Here is a 17,628-nt window from a genome sequence, read left to right as displayed (position 1 = left end):
CGCCACTGGTAGATGTGGTGTGGAGACCATACGATATGTTGTTAAAAAATTCCATAGTCCAGGTGGTAGTAGTGAGGCCTGTTTGGTGTAGGGAGTAAAACAAGAAAACACAATGATGATGGATAAGAAAATCTTTGAACAGATGGGTCTTCAGTTTTCTGGATTGTAGAAGCAATGGTGCGAGGCAAATGTGGGGTAGGATTTTGTTCCATAATCGAGTTTGATTGTTGGAGAAGGTTTACCTCTGGGGTTTCTCTGTTATGCTTTTCTATCAATGTCCTGACTCTTGATGTGCTGCTTTGGCCTCCAGAGATGTTCAGTTTTTGACCAGGTGGGCGGTGTACTGTTCATTCCTACTTTGTATGTGACGCAGCATGTCTTAGAGTTATTAGGTCATGAAAACAATGTGATCAAACAATGCATGCATGATTACCCCCGGCAAATTATTATAGAAAAAAAATAAAACATGGATGGGTTGAACAGTAAATGCAATTTTGAAAATATGTAAACAAAAGCATTTTAGGATTTGGTTGAACAGACTAGCTCTACAAAATTGGTATGCAGTTCTTAATATTAAATAAAAAGCAGGAGTTAGTGCTTTTTTATGGGCTCCACATGTTAGTATGGAGTTGCAGAATTGGGGAGAAGAATCCTCTCCTCTCGAGAAAAGACCCTCACACACCCAGCCAGCTAGGTGTCTTGCTTCATCATTGGTTCTACTCCTTATCGGGTCGGCACTGCAATACCCAATCGGCACACGAAATGGGGCGTTCTTGGCGGAGATCTTTATTCCATATGCCGGTGGGTGAGGTGCGTGTGAGGGCCCTAAATTAGTGTAGGTGATAGTGGTGTGTAAGGAAGTGGAGTAAAATTGGGGAGGTGGTCCACTCAAGATAATTTTAATGAATGTGGCCCCTACCCTAGTTAAAAGTAAAACAAGGCGCGTATCTTTACTCTAAGGATGTGAAGCTTATGCGCTTGTAAGAAAGGAAAGAGACTAGCCCCACATCAGAAGGGCTTCTACCTCCCAACCGTGTGGTTCCTCCGCCTTGTTTAGAAGTAATCAAACAGCTGGTCTTGGAGCCTGTGCTAACTTTACCAGTGGTCAATTATTGGTGCTGGGCCTTTAAGCACAAAGCAGCCCCCTTTTCTGAATCAGGAAGTTCACCTATATAGGCTCTTCCTACTGATGCACATTTTCCCTGTCCAGGTCTGGCATGCAAGGCAAGGAAAAGACTCCCTTCTTATGAAGCCTGCTGTTTGTTTTGTTTTTATAAATATTCCCCAGCGTGGGTGCTTTTGTCTGAAAAAGGAAAAAAAAACAGAATGCCGTGTGTGCCTCAACAACATGGCTGCCTATTTGGTCTTCAGGTTTTCCAAAAGTACATAAAATTGATTTGGAGATCTCCATTGACATGGCATACAGGTCCTTACTATCTCATAGTACCTGTTCGCTTCGGAAAAGTGCTGAAACTCTCCTTTTAAATGTATGACATTAATGCTGAGAAGTGCAAATACTCTCCATTTCAAATTCAAGAAGCGCAGGTATTCACTAGCGGACAGTACCGGCCCATTTAAAGCATTGGACTTATCACATGACTTGAACACAGGCCATGTGACCGGCTTAACACATCAACTACAGCTTAAAGTTTACACTCCCAGCAAGTGTAAGTCCTTTATCATGGATATGTGATAAGACATATGGAGATCGAACCATTAGTGGGAGGTTAATTGTTAACAGGCAGCACTGCTGTTATGTTTTCAGTCAAAGTTTGTTTGGCAGAAACATCCTTCCCTCATTCATTTATTCAATCACTCCTTCCCTCTCTCTACCCTTTAACTCATTTATCCATCCTCCAATCTGCAGCCCCTTCTTCCTTCAACCCATCAATCCATCCATCCATCCATCCATGCTCCTGCTTCCACTCTCCATCCCACTTTCTCTTATCTTGCCACATCTCTTTCTTTGTTCCTATATCCCTCACTTCCCTTCCCCATCATATTCCTACCTTCCTGCTTTACTTTCTTCCTTCTCCTCCCTCTCCACCATCTCTACCCCACCCAGGCCTAGTGCTTAATTTGAGCTGGTGGTTTCCGGTGCTTGGCACCGGCACTTAATTGACGACACCAGGATTTATGACAGCTACCAAATGGTGGCGCTGTTTGTGTAACATAGAGATGACCACAACAACAATTGTTTATTAAGCAAATAGCAAATAGACAACTAATACCTGCCTCCCAAGCCATTATTATAGCTTTAGGGAGCCTCGAACAGTCTAAATTGCCACACTTGTAGCAGTGTGATGGTTAGTAGGTGTGTTGGTATTGTCATTGGCAGCAATGGTAGTGGCAGTGGGTGTTGGTACAAACCAGGGTGACCTCCTGGCGAGGACCCTGCCACTTATTGTTTTACAAATTAAGCACTGCCCACGCCCTTCAAACGCTCTTCCTCTAGTACCTCCATTCCGCCCTTCTTTTAATGTTCCCTACTATATTTCTTTTTGCTCACTCTCCCTCCCACCCATCTCCCTTCCTGCTCCAGCCCTCAGCTCTGGCCGCCATCTTGGATCAGCTCAGGGGCGCGACTCTGATTACTCAGACGCAGCACCTGAGAGCGCATCATGATCCACCTTTGAACCAAGTGCAGAGGGGCAACGATAGAGAATGGCAATAAAATAATTCAAATTAAGTCATTTCCAATCTGGGAACATTGCACATCTGATTGGTATCACACTAGGAGCATAAACCTGGCGCCGGCATGTGTCTGCCCATTCCAGAGCTACTTCTCGTCCAATTTTGATAAAATAGAGATATCTCTCTCTCACATTCTCTTACCTTCTCTCTCTCTCTCCCACCTCTCCCCCTCCTCTCTGACTCATCGTTTTCCGTGTTTATGTTTTTTGTTCAGAACTCTAACATTCCCTGGAAGGAGGCAGTTTCATGATTTTTTAATCACAAATTGATCAGTCCTGATTTGCAACTAATGCTAAAGAGATGTCTGATGAAACTATTAAAAACATTTATTTTACATGGTTAGTATGTTTATGTGTTTATGTGCCTTTCACTTACCACCCAGGCGGAAAAACAAGTTATTAGCAATTATACCAGACAGCCACAATATTACAGGAAAGAAGAAAACCAAAAGAAAACCACAGAAAAATGAAATCAATGATCTCCCGCGGGAGAAAGTCCATGTGACCTTTAGCCCTTCAAATACTACCTAGAAGCCTTCAATCAAGCGATTTCTTTCCAAAACTGAGCCATAGGCATGAACTGTGGATGTGTTGAAACGTGTTTTTGTTTTATTTTTGGCACACACTAGTGTCCTGACTGAGAGATTGGTGAAAACTAAAAAGTTTATTTTCTCCATTATCTTCCTCAGCGCTTTACTGAAAATACCATTGTAGCAAAGATTGAGAGATCTCGGCTTTCACTTTACCATTGTCTACAATTGAACTAAAGGTGGTCGAAAATCTTTATTGCATGATTTTAAAAAAACCTTTGCAAGTAGCAGAATTTTAAGAACGATATACATATAAAAATAAGAATAGAATCATATGCGTTATGAAGATTATAAAAATGTATAAAACATACTTAAAAAAAGGAGAGCTAAGGATCATGTCCATTATACAGTAAGGTGGCAGTTGGAACTAGGCTAGTAATTGTGCTGGTGAGAAATCGCGTACTTGGGACACCTCTGCTTGTTCCAAAAACCTTACTAGGGCACAGTTTAATTTAGTGTTCCGAGGGTCAAAGCAAGCCAAGACTGCTGCTCTACACGTTCTAATCATGTTTGTGTTCCAGAGTTTCCTCAGGAGGGACCGTCTTTCGTTCAGCAGGTTTGGGCAAAGACAAAGGATGTGTACTATGTCTTCTTTTTGATTCCCGCAGAGTCTGCATTCCTGTCCGTGGGCTCCTTTCCATTTTGGCATATGGACCAACAGGTTGATTACTCCCATTCTCAACTTTAGGAACCTTGATTTTATTCGAGCAGTGAATGGTTGAGTTAGGTACTCCTGTGGGGTCAACTGGACGTAGGATTGCCATGACATCCATCCGTGACTTCTTTTTGCCAGCCGAGCCTTGTCTTCCACGGAAGAGAGCTTTTTTGTGCTTATTTTCGCTAGACGTTTGAATTCATTATGGCTTACTTGCATGCCCCAAAGGTCTTTCAGGCCTAGTGTGCTTAATCCTCTTTCCCTAAAGGTGATAGACCACATCCATGGTACAATGATTCCAGTATACTACAACTCCACATCTCCTGGGTGTTTTGAGGGACAACTGGCTGGGCTTGAGCCCAACCAGCTGATAAATTGGCATGGTATATCTCAAAGTGCAACTATGTTTTAAACATTGAAACTTCCACCATCCAGCAGTGAACTGGGCTTCACAATTAATACAATTTGGATTTCATGGTGGCAGAGAACTGGTCGAGATTCAAAGTTCCAGTTATCAGGGTGACCCGGCTGTGGTTGATGACAAGTGAGTTTGCAGACGCAGTTCAACAGGAGAGTGAATATTGTTCTTTGCGATCTCTTAAATCAAAGTCCCAACATGGGGGCAACTTTGTCTGGATATGGGCTAGCGTTCACAGGTGACCCCTAGGGTACAAGATTCTAAGGTATTGTACCTTGTGAGCAACTTGTTGCTATCTACATTTGGGGGTGCCAGATAAACTCATGAGACCTGGGAAGCCATTGAACCCTCCAGCTCCCAGTAGCATCTGATGAATTCTCATTTACATTCACCTCTAGCTGCTCCTTGTTATGTTATGTTATTTCCATTTATAATGTGCGCTGATACTACAAGAGTGTCCCGGCGCAAGCCTTGAAAAATGGACAGCAGAGTTAGCATAGATAAAGAAGAAGGTTTTCAGGTTCTTTTTAAAATGCGTTGGGTCCTGAATGCAATGAAGAACACAAAGCAACATATTCCAAGCACAAGCGGCTTTCATCGGCAAAGAGCTGCCACCCGTCCTTTGCAAGCAGAAGCAGGGAACTCGAGCCAAGAATAGGGAGGCAGAACGCAAGTGCCTTCCGGGGGTGTAAAAGGAAAAGCGTTTCTGAAGATAACCTGGCCCTGTGGCATGGAAAGCGTGGTGGGCGATAACTAAGGACTTAAATTTAACCCGCTCAGCCACGGGCAGTCAGTGTAGAGCACGAAGATGTTGTCTAACACTGCTTCTGGCAGGGATGTTCAGGAGAAGCCTGGCAAACGTGTTCTGCACCACTTGCAGTTTATTGAGAAGATCACTTGGGGTGCCCATGTATAGTGCATTGGCATAATCCAGTCGGGAAAGAATAAGGGCTAGGGTAACTGTCTCCTTGGCAGCCTGAGGAAGCAAGGTGAGGAATTTCCTGAGGGTGTAAAAAAAAAAAAAAGCAGGTCCCTGACAGCTTTTTAATCTGGGTCAAAAATTAGAGTTTCTCCTCAAACCAGACCCCTAAGTTCTGGACAGGTTTACCTGATGAGGCCGGGAGCAACGAATCGGAAGGCCAGAATGATTCCCTAAATTGAGGGGGAAATTTTCCAAAGAGGAGAATTTCTGATTTCTCCTCATTGAATTTGAGTTCAGCTGCGGCCACCCACTGAAAAACTGTGGTCAGGCAATATTTAGCAGCAGAGCCCTCATTTTTCCTCCATGTAAACAGGAACTGGGTGTCATCAGCATAAGCGACAACTTTTGCACCCAGGTCCTCGGCCAGCTGGACCAGAGGGGTAATTAGATATTAAAAAGAAGAGGTCTCAGGGAGGAGCCCTGTGAAACCCCTGTAGTCACTTTCTTCGGTGCAGAGAACGGTGGGAGCCAAACCTGCTGCGTCCGATCCTCCGAAAAGGATTTGATGCAACCCCAAGCAGTACCTGAAACACCAATCTCCGCCAGACGGGTGAGCAGCAATGAGGGGGGAACCGTATCGAATGCCGCAGAGAGGTCAAGTGAAACCAAGGAAGCCCTCCCGCCGGCATCCAGACAATCACAAATGGCTTCGGAGACTTCTACCAGGGCTGATTCAGTACCATAAGAGGCCCTGAAGCCTGACTGAGCCGGATGGAGAAGGCCTGAGCTTTCAATGAAGTCGGTCAACTGTGGTGACTTTTTTTTCACAAACCTTAGCCACACTAGGTAGAAGGAAAATGGTCCGGTAGCTTACCGGGTACCGGGGGTCAAGTGATGGCTTTTTTTAAAAAGAGGGAGTATCTTTGCCTGCTTCCAGGTTGCCGGGACAGAAGCTTCCAAGAGGGACGTGTTAGTAATTCTATTGACTTCTGGATTAACCGTGACCGCAACAGCCGCAGAAGTCTGGCTGCACAGGGGTCTGAAGGAGACCCTGATTTCAGGTCCTTTCAATTTTTAAGTGAGCTGGGTAGATCAATAGGGGCGAAAGTGGCCAGCGAATGATGGGGAGGGGCCAACGAGACCCCCGCACCCAAGTGGGTAGCAGAGTCTTTTTTTTTCAAGAGATGAAAGACGCCTGTATGGTGTGAATTTTCTCCATAAAAAAAGTGGAGAGCTCTTCACATCGAGAGGTCGAGGATGGAGTCGTAGTCTGTTGCGCATTGGGTGCCAGGAAACTCTGAATGATAGAAACAATTTCCTTTGTGTTGTTCTTAGCTGCATCAATTCTAGCCCCATAATAAAGACTTTTGGCCTGCGCTATAGCCGTATAGTACGTTTTTTGTTTATATCTCAGTATAAGTTTATTCTCCGGTCAGTAATTCTTACGCCAAGCTCTCTCCAATTTTTTACATTCCTGCTTCAGTGTCCTCAAAGCAGAGGTGAACCAAGAATTCGAGGGGGAGTCTCTGGAGTGCCTATGAAGAGTGGTGTGGGATAGAAGATCCCTGGTATTAGAGATCCAGCTTGTGAAGCTAGCCAGCCCTCCTACAAGGTTGTTGGCAGGAGAGGGTCTGCTGGCCGCCAAGGCCTGGCTGAATATCAGCGGATCAACTCTACCAAAAGCAGGCTCATGCTCAGATCTGGGTGAGAGGTTAGCGTCTGGCGTATCCCAGGAAAAATATGACAGAAAATGATCTGACCAAGGAACCGGAATGGGGGCTTCGACAGAAATAGAAACATTAGAACAAATGGGGTCTAGGGTGTGGCCCCCTCAGTGCGCCGGGAGGCTGACCCATTGGGAAAGCTGGGCGAGGGACAATATATCCAATAGTTCGAGAGTGTCTCTTGCATCAGCCTGATCGAGATGAATATTAAATTCTCCAAGGACAATATATTGGGCGAAGCGACGTTCTCGGGGAACAATAGCGTCCCCTAGTGCTTCCAAAAAACACTAGCCGGACCGGGGGGTCTGTAGATCAAAAATCCACCTAGTGGGAAATGAGGCGAGATATTAATACTAAAATCCAATGCTTCACAATCTCCCCAAGGTGTAGAAACATTCTGTTGGAGTGACCACTTGTCTCTGTGAATGATGGTCACTCCTCCCCCTCTCCCTTTTATCCTATCTAATCTAGTGATTCTATAGCCGGTCAAGGTGGCCAGCGCAACTGTGCGATTTGACAACTCGTCCATTTATTTCTCTGTAATAAACAGGAGATGAATGTTATTCTCCATCAACAGGTCAAAAATATCCTGATGGTACCTCTTTAGTGAACGTGCATTAATAAAGGCGGCCAACATAGGGGCCTCATGCTTACCCCTTCTAGAAGCAACCCTAGGAGGGACAAGACGAAAAGAGTCTACACTCAGTCTGAAACCACAAGTAGAACAAAAAGAGTCATTACACTCCAACACATCCCATCTGATTGTGTGAGGGCACGGAGGCGGCCGGAGTGAATAAAGTACCTCACTGCGATATGACTCTCGATCTGTAGGATGGGACACAGGTCGGGCAGAGTGGCTGGCGCTGGACGCTTCCAGGATGCTGACGGGCGCAGACAGGCTTGCCTTCGGCGCATCCACACAGCGCGCATGTTTATATAGGTGGCCGCTCTGACAACTAGAGCACACACTGAGCTAAGATGGCGTCTCTAGTAGTCAAGTGGTGGAACCCAGGAAGTGAGTGCCACGAAGTGACTTCAGGTCCCGGACCATGGGAAGAACACAATGCCCAGAAGCCCCAGTCAACAGATTCAGATTTAAATGTATTCAGTGCAAAAACACGTAAGAAATCAAATGTCTCCTAAAATATTTAATATTTAAAAACGGGTGAATTAAAAGTCAAATGGTAGCGGAGTAGCAGCAAGTTTATATGAAAGTCACATAAAAGATCTTAAAAACGAGTAAATTAAAAACAAATAGCAGCAGAGTAACATGAATAGTAGCAGAGTAACAGCAAGTTTGAGAGAGAGATAGCAGCAGTGGATGGCGACAAAGGAAGGCAAAATAAACCTCCAGCCACCCCTTCAAAGCCCATGAAACCATGAAACCTCCAGATCCCTAGGGCTAGAGAAATGGTTCACAAGGCTCCGGCATCACTGTCCCCCTTCAGCCAATGGGACACTTCCCTTAGATCTAGGATGAAACACAAAAACCCTCTCTGTACCTCTCTTTCTGACTGTAATGCGATGGGGACTTCCACAGAATTATGAAAATTACAAGCAGACCTGGGCAATGCAAGATGAATCCAGTCACATTTGTGAACCTGGATTATCTCCTCAGGTTATAAATAGTGCCTCTAAAGAATTAATATTCTTCTCAACTGCTCTTTTTGTATCAATTTCATACTAATGAACAATCCACCTATGAGCAATTTTGCCTTAGAAAGCTCAAGGGCATACTGTAGGTTAGAACTAAACACATGTCAGCTACTTTTTTAGTGCAGTAAATTTCAATTGTTTTTGAATGCATTTCCAGTCCATTTTACTTTTTGGAAATTCATTTATAATTAGAACATTGGAATGTCGGGAGCTCCATTGGAAACAATGGAGTGCTCTGGGCTTATAATGGCTGGTATGAGCCTGGAGCTCCAACATTCCAATGTTTCTTTGTTCACAGCTCTGGCTGTGAATAACGGCTTCAGGGAGCCTGAGGGGATTCCAACCCCTCGCGCTCCCAAAAGGCTTTGTTTTTTTTGTTAGAACATTCTGTCCTCTAGTGACAGAATGTTCTAATATCCTTACAGCCCTTCGTAGATGGGCTATACCGCTATTAAAGCCCCTCTCCCTTGTTAAAGGCCCTCGCCTTCGGCTGGGGGCCTTTAACGCTGGAGAGGGCCTTTAATAGCTGGTATAGCCCTCTACGGCGGGCAATAAGGCTATATTAACAATTTTGGGAGAGTGCTGAGTCTCAGAAGGAACAGTCTATGGCAATCAATTCCTTTGTGGGGAGATCACCCCAGTTGAGACCACAGCACAGCGTATACCCATCAGACTTGTGACAAATCATGTCAAAAGACCAGTGGCGGCTCCTCCGCTAAGGCGGAAGAGCGTCGCCCCACTGCTTCGCAGCAGTGAAACAAAGGAAACATAAAATGATAATAACTTGCGTTATCATCATTTTATGTTTCCTTCTTCTGCAGCTTTGCGTTTGAGGCGGTGCTGCTCCAACGACAGAGGAGCAGGGGAGGAGCGGTGTGCCTACTCCTAAGTGCACATGACTGTTTGGGCTACCCAAAACAGTCATGCGCACTTTGCATCTTCTCCATGCAGGTTGCATTACAGCCTGCGTGGAGAACATTCCCTGGCCCCCATTCCATGGCTAAGCGCCAGTCCACTGCACTCATACCAATCACAATGCTGCATTGCAGTGTTGTGGTTGGCTGCCAGGAGGGAGGCTGGGAGCCGGGTGCTTCCTGTTGCTTCCTGCACCTGCTGCGGGACCTGAGTCAGGAAGAAGAGGGCGGGGGAGAGGCGGCAGCCGTCCGCCCTTCTGTCACAGGTAAGGGTTTTATTTTTGTCCCGTCCCCAGCCCCTGCCCCCCGTCCTGCCACCCGGGTCCAGTAGCAGCTGCTACTGCACAAGACCTTTTCTGGGGGAGGCTTGTCTAAAGATTTTGCTTCCTCTGTTACTGTCTCCTTAGGTCCTGAACACCATACTTAGTAGCCAACTGGGCTGCAATATCTCCTGGCTACTGGTCAGCTTGGTCGCTGAAGGTGGGTTTTGTTTTCTGGGTCAGGGACCAGTTAATTTCTGCATCAGGTAGGTTTATATTCGTCCAGGGTAGGGCAAAGCAACAGAGCTCCCTGCAGCTTGTTCTCAGACTTGTGGAAAACAGCAACTTTCTGGTCAGATGTTCCTCTGTGCTGGTGCAGCTGGAATTCTCCAGAATTCCAGATTAACGCCACCTACTTGCTGCAAGTGGCCAATATTTATCTAAAACTGCTATCACTAGAAGAGAAGAAGGGCCAATCAAGTGGGGCCCCAGTTTCATCAAAGGCCATAGCCCCAGAGGCTTTGCAGGCTTTCATTGGGCCTTCTACAAAAAGTCCTCTCTCTGAGATAGGGACAAAGTGCAAAACCACATTTGTGTGGATTTCATGCCCAGTTTTGGCTTTGCACCTTGTGACACAAGTTGTGCACTTTACCACTAACTATCGATTTTCGCATACCCAATTTTCCGCACGTCCGTGCTGGCAATTGTGCAAGCAAAAATGTGTGGTGGTGAAATGTGCACAAAACCGGCGACTTGCCTATTTACACACTTTTCCCAACCAAAACCACAGTAGTTCTAATCGTGTGCAAAAATGCTCCTGAAATGGATATAGAAAGTCCATACATGGTATTTGTAATAGGTGTTTTCACATCAATTATAATTGCCACACTCATAAAGAGGCAGTATGGAAGGTACGGCAGACACAAACTGGTCAAATAAGTATATTTCTATAGAGACAGTACAGAAGGGGTCTCTAAAAAGTGCAAACAGATCTCCGCAGAGCAAAAAGATGATGCCCCTGAATTGATCTTGCCAACATTGTAAAGGCATGAATCAATCAATCAATCAAAGACATTTGTAGAGCGCACTACTTACCCGGAGGGTCTCAAGGCGCTTGGGGGGGTGGGGGGGGGGGAGTTGCTGCTACTGCTCGAACAGCCAGGTCTTGAGCTTCTTCCTGAAGGAGAGGTGGTCTTGGGTCAGGCGCAGGTCGGTCGGGAGGGAGTTCCAGGTCTTGGCGGCCAGGAAGGAGAAGGACCTTCCTCCTGTTGTCGCTCTTCGGACGCGGGGAACGGCGGCGAGGGCGTGACTGGCTGATCGGAGATGGCGTTTGGGAGCGTAGAAGTTGATGCGGTTGTTGAGGTAGCTCGGGCCCTGATCGTGTAGGGCTTTGTGTGCGTGGGTGAGGAGACGGAAAGTGATTCTTTTGTTGACGGGGAGCCAATGGAGGTCTCTCAGATGTCCGGAGATGTGGCTGTGTCGTGGGATGTCGAGGATGAGTCTGGCTGAGGTGTTCTGGATCCGCTGGAGTCTCTTCTGGAGCTTGGCGGTGGTTCCGGCATAGAGGGCGTTGCCGTAGTCCAGACGGCTGGTGACGAGGGCCTGGGTGACCGTCTTCCTGGTCTCGGTGGGGATCCACCGGAAGATCTTCCGTAGCATGCGCAGGATGTTGAAGCACGACGAGGAGACGGCGTTGACTTGTCTGGTCATGGAGAGGGAGGAGTCCAGGATGAAGCCCAGGTTGCGTGTGTGGTCTGTCGGTTTGGGTGCGGTGCCCAGGGCGGGGGGCCACCAGGAGTCGTCCCAGGCGGAGGGCGAGGAGCCCAGGAGGAGGACTTCCGTCTTGTCTGAGTTCAGTTTCAGGCGGCTGGTCGTCATCCACTCGGCTACGTCTTTCATCCCTTCGTGAAGGTCGGCTCTGGCGGCGGCGGGGTCGTTGGTCAGGGAGAGGATCAGCTGGGTGTCGTCCGCGTAGGAGATGATGTTGAATCAGTGCCTGCGCTTTTCCTTTTATTACCTCTCTTTGGGGTGGATACGTAGCTCTTGCATTTATCTTAACTCCTAAGTATACGTATGAAGGTGATTTTATCAATTGTGTTTTCGCTAAGGAGGCACCTGCGTTGATTTAAAATGCAACGATTCAGTGAGATCACTTTCGCCTTTTTACGATTTATTTCCAGCTCATTGTCCTCTGCATATGATCCAAGGCAGTTAAATAGGCTCGGTAGGCCTATTCTGGTGTTGCTACGCAGTAGCAGATCGTCTGCACACAGAATATTTGACAGTTGCCGGCCACCAAGGCTCGGGTGTGGGTTGTCTGGCCATCCAATTCTGCGAAGATGTCTGCAATATATAAGTGGAAGAGAAGACGTGCTAAAACGCAACCTTGTTTTAGCTGGTTGATGTTTTCACTTTCCTTGACAAGTGGGTGCCATCCCTGATTTTAATCTTAACCCACGTTAAAAAACTCGTACAGCTCGTACTGGCTGTACGAGTTTTTTTTAAATAGGACATACCCCACATATCACTGATCACTACTGTTTTAATCAAGGTTAAAACCTCCGGCTGGAGGATGCGGAGAAGTGTGGCTCAGGGGTTAGAGGCGGCAGACCCGGAAGCTGAGATCGGCCCTGGACCAGGGTTCAATTCCCCACCTCGGCGGGTCTTGGGCTAAAAAAAAATTCCGCGGACTCGATAATTCTCGCTCCGGTGCCTTCTCGACTCACGGGTTCACACTCTGCGACTCTGGGCAATAGCTTGCTTAATCTCCACAACGGCCCCTCGCGGCGGGATGCCTGGCTTTCACCTTGTGGATACCCTGCCGGGGTTATCTCACAGGGGAATACCAGGACGGGTTCCCTAAGCAAGCGCCGGGAAACCCACTGCAGGTAGCTGTGCGCTATATAAGCTCAAATATACACACACACACACACATGCATAACTACTAATCCTGTGATTATGCAAACACGTGATCAAGCAGCGGAGAACCAAGATATACCGCTCTAACGCCAATTCCAACACGTGTATAAGGGTTTTTAATTTGGGACAAAAGCGGTACGCGACCTGCATACCCCAGTTATGCAGGACAAGTGATCCTTCCCCAATGATTGAGAGATACTGAATACTAAGGAAGCAGAATGGATCACGTTTTCCTTCTCCCTCCCCAATTGATTTTTTGTACAATGGATCTTGACCTACAATGGATCAGGCAGACGGATCACATTCTTTTATGGCGCCCAAGGTGGGCTCTCTTATTTACTCTACTGACTGGATGCTTGTTGATCCGATCCCTTGCAAATGCTTTCCATGCTAGTATCTGGTTATAACCCACTGCTGCCATATTCGCTTCCTGAGTCAACATAATGCAGACCTAAGAAGAAGGGGACACCGTAGCAATCTGTAGGGGTTCACCAAAGAAGGCTGCAGAACTGTTCAGGTTTGGAGAAGGCAGACCCTGGAGTTAGGGAACTCTGAGGCGGTCTGGAAGGGTCAACCAAAGAAGAACCAGAACTGCCCCAATCTGGAGAAGGCAGACCCAGGATGAAGGGAATGCTGAGATAGTTTGGAAAGGTCAACCAAAGAGGGCTGCAGAATTGCCCCAGTGTGAAGAAGGCAGACTCAGGAGGGAGGCAATGCTGTAGCAGTCTCTAGGGGTCAACCGAATAGGGCAGCAGTACTGTCCTAGTCTGCAGAAGACAACCAAAGGAGGAGGAATGGAACACGGTGGCAGTCTGGAAAACTCTCAGTCTGGAGAAGGCAAGCGGAAGTGATGGATGTGGTAGTCTGGAGAACTGCCCTGTCTAGGGAATGCTGCTGAGGAGGACGGGGATTCTGTGGCAGTCTGGAAGAGTCACCAAAGAAGGCCACAGAACTGCCCCAGTCTGGAGAAGCCAGGCCCAGATGGAAGGGAACGCTGGGGCAGTCTGGAGATTAGAACCGCCCCAGTGTGGAACGGGCAGCCCAAGGAAGATGAAGGGGGAATTCAATTTACAGGGGTCACCTAGAGGAGGCCAAAGAACTCCTGAATTTGAAAGAAAGCCTGCTCAGGGTGTGAACAGAACTGCCAGGGTCTGATAAAAGCAGCAGTGGGACAGGGGGTTCTGTGGCTGTCAGGGGACAATCACAGGAGCTGGAAACATAACTGTGGCAGCCCAGTCACTAGTCTCAGTCACAAATAGGGGCTGAAAATATACCAAAATGGAGGTTGCTTGTAGTTCTTTCCGTTGTGGGTGTTGGTCATTTTTCTCCAGCCACAATGGTAGTATGCTTTAATGACACTGTTATTGACGCACCTGATGCACAGAGTTTTATGTCCTCCATAAATATGTTTTCGACGGTGTCCCAGAAGGAAAGGGGACAATTTTACTGTAAGTGTGTTAAAGGTCAGGCTGATAGGCCCAGTGTGTAAGCCTTGGACCCTGGCCTTTCCTGCCCACCTCGAGGCATGAATCCATTTGCAAGTCTCCTGCGCGTGCGCAGTCCAGCTCAGCCGCGCGGGGCCCACGGCCTCCTCTCCCAGGCGCGAGGACACTGGGCGCCACGCCGGCGGCAGCCAATCAGCGGGCGGAAGCGGTGTTGCAACCCTCTGCACTATTTCTGATCTCTTTGGAGTTTAAACTCTACCGCACAGTGTGTACTTTGGCGTCGGAAACGAAGTGCCTGTGGTGAGGCTAGCGCCCAGACCCTCACCCAGCGTCCGAAGTGTCATCCAGCTTCAGCTCCAGGCGTTCAGTGCAGTCCTGGTGAAAGAGACCCCGAGGACCAACAACTATCCTCAAATGTACACGGTAAGGCAGCTCAGTGGGTTGACAGCCCACTGCAGAGATCTGGTTGTAATTTAATTTCAGGTCAAGGGTTTCAGCCCTCGCAAGGCTGGCCCAGACTTTCATCCTTCTGTTATCGGTAAAATGAGCACCATATCGTCCTTATTAGTTAATATTAACTCCTTTTGTAGTCAGTTCGGTTTATAGAATGTGTTAAATAAATATAATTATTGTTTATTAATATAATTGAGTGCCATTTAACCTGTTCTGCACTTTACACTTTCTCTGCCTGAATATTGGGGTCTTGTTAGACGGCAAGCTTTTAATGCTTTCTTTCAGTTGCCAGTGACTCGACAGACTGCAGTCACTTTTCAATTTGGGACACAGGCTGACCGGCCTTTGTGAACATTTGGATACTATTGAAGAGTCAGTAGGGCTGGGGAGGAATCACTCACATATCACTCTAAAATAAAGCCAGATTTCCCTGCAGGACATTTTTTTTGAAAGGCCAGTGCAGCTGGGACTCGTGACGTGTGGCGGTATGTCCCAGTGCTCCTACCCCTGTAGAGCCGGAAGGCCAGGGTCCTCACTGGTTAGCTCTAGGCCAATCAGGGATCAGAGGTCTTCCTTCAGATGTATTTTCCAGACAGCCTTGAGAATATCAGGAAGAGCCCTATATTTACACAGTGTGGTCCTCCCAGCACACATTTCCTATCATATCCTCAACCTTTGTAATAATATCAGAGAGGTGTGGGGTGATGTAACAAATTTCAGTATGATTTCGAGTCAGCATTAGCAAAGTTTCAAGATTTATCGGAAAGACTTCCTTGATATCGGGAAGGCTTGTTATATATACACGCATTCATATATTCAAACCTTTTATTTAGACTTATTTCTGACCACAAAGTTCTTTTAATGAAAGAGAAATTTTGGTGAAGAATCATCTTCGTAACCACAATTTTGCTTGTATCGGTGTACCTTTTATTGTGGTTGTGTTTGCCTATGCCCAGTTTCTTAAAATATAGTTTTTCTTTTGTTTATGCATTTGTTTTCCAGACAATATGTTGTAATCTAAGCTGTTTTAGATATGGCATAGATTTAGAGAATACCCAAGATTCATAGTTTTGTCTACTCTCGTATATTTTTCCTTTCCGTTTCCTGTAGTTTTCGTGATGTTTTCCAGTTGTAGTTTTCACAATGTTGTCTATTTCCCTTTCTGTTTCTTTCAATATAGTTTTGTTTTGATTTCTTGCCTTCTGTGCAAATCACTTTTTCTCCTTTGCAGATTTACTCTATCTGCTAGACTTCGAATTAGGCCTATTCATCTAAAGCATTATGTACTTTTTGTTTTGTTTCTTTGAAATAGCTGGATGTTGCAGTATGTTAGGTTTTTTTTTTTAATTATATGCAGAGGCTGTTTACAGTTTGTCCCTATAGTTTTCCAGTTGCTTTACTTTTTCTGTTGTGCAGCTGTGTTTTTTCAATCCTTTCATCTGCTTTCCCCATAATTTTCCTGTACTTTTTAGTAACCTTACTAATAATTCCCTATGCTATAGTCTAACTGCTTTACCTATTAGTTTTCTGTTGTTTCTTACTTTCTCTCTATTGTTTTTCCTGTTTACACTTTATATTGTTTCTTTGAAGTCATTTGTTTTTCGCTCTAATTTTCAATTTCCTTTGTAGAGGTCTAGTTACATTCCTTCTATTTAAGTTTTTGAGACGCATTTTATATTCTGTACTTATTGGTTTTCCCATTGTTTGCTTATTATTTTTTTATATCTTTGCAGCTTTGTGTGTAATTTCTGTGCTTTTTGTTAAGTTTTTCTTTTGTCTTCCCTATAATTTTTTCCTCTTTCATTTTAGTTTTCCATTGCTTCCTTTTTATTATTTTGACCTTGTTTCTTCTTTTTTTGTTTTATTGCTTTCCATTTAACTTCTTACTGTTTCAGTAAAAAATTTCGGGCACTTTCCCACTTGTTTTCCTGCAGCTTTATTTAAAATTATATGTCTGTTTCACTTGAAATATCATAAATGCTTTCTTTTTCTGTGCTTGTGGTTTCCTGGCTACACAGCTTATCCTTTGTTGTTACCTTCCGTGCAGTTACCCCCTTACATTCTACAGGGTCTTGCTTGTTAATTTTCTAACCATTTTCTTCTGTTTCATATAATGATCCCATTCCATTTTCTTCCCAGTTTTTCTCATTGTTAGCATGCAGTTACCCCCATTCTTCTCTGTCTTCTTCCTTCTGTTTTCTTTTTAGTTTCCCCGCTGTTTCCTTGTAATTTTAGGTCTGGCCTTTGAAACAGCTTTAGCTGTCTCACTAGACTAATGTTTTTCAAACAACTTCATACACACAATACCTGCAAAGAAGAGCGTAGTCATCTGGCTTTATCTGCTAAATTGTCATTCACATTTTGTTTCCTACAGCATGGGGCGGCTCGTCAGCCCACTTTACCATTGGCTTCTTTCTCTTTGAGTGACGGCACACATCCTTTGCATATTATGCACCTCCACATTAAAAGTTCCTTTCTCTTCATTGACAATGTGGAGTCACAGTGTATTTTTTAGATAGATTTTAAGTATCAGCTACATATTTTGCCTGAACCCTGTGTGCCCAATTAGGTGATGATTTATTTTATGTCTGCTTGTTAAAGTTGGTATTATGTAATTACATTATAACATCTGAGCTGTCTGTGATTTGAGTGCTTTGATAAGTGGTGATTTTATGTCTCCTTCTCAATTAATGTTTTTTTAAATGATAAAATACAAGTTTATGGCAGCCAGGTTTAAGTGGCAGCGAGTTTATTTTTCTAGTTATTATTGTGGCACACAGCGCAATAAAAATAAAAACAAATAATCATCACAACAGTTTGCCAAGGACTGACATATTGGCTTTGCCAGTACATGGTTTTCATGGTGTGTCACATAGTTCTTGTTTTGTTTGCCTTGGTTTGATCCCTGTGCTTTCCTTATTGTTTCCCTTTGAACCCCCTTGTCTTTTTCATTTTTCTCCTTGTAGTTTGCCACTTGCT

General features: G+C 45.4%; 1 protein-coding gene across 2 annotated transcripts in view; it reads left to right on the top strand.

Annotated features, from left to right (window-relative positions):
- The first annotated feature begins 14,222 nt into the window (after positions 1-14,222).
- Positions 14,223-17,628, top strand: part of CREB3L3 (cAMP responsive element binding protein 3 like 3) — a 64,888-nt gene continuing 61,482 nt past the window's right edge. Inside the window, exon 1 of one of the 2 annotated variants that reach the window (XM_086947086.1) lies at positions 14,223-14,619. Coding sequence is in view for 1 of the 2 variants with exons in the window: in XM_086947085.1 (XP_086803211.1) it covers positions 14,611-14,619 (9 nt within the window). In the remaining variant the exon portion in view is untranslated. The remainder of the gene's footprint in view (positions 14,620-17,628) is intronic. The other variant, XM_086947085.1, reaches the window with a different exon arrangement.

The sequence above is a fragment of the Lissotriton vulgaris genome, chromosome 12, assembly GCF_964263255.1.
Source record: "Lissotriton vulgaris chromosome 12, aLisVul1.2, whole genome shotgun sequence".
NCBI classification, from domain to species: Eukaryota; Metazoa; Chordata; class Amphibia; order Caudata; family Salamandridae; genus Lissotriton; species Lissotriton vulgaris.
Note: the sequence above shows the minus strand (reverse complement) of the source record. Positions and strands in the feature narration are given on the sequence as shown.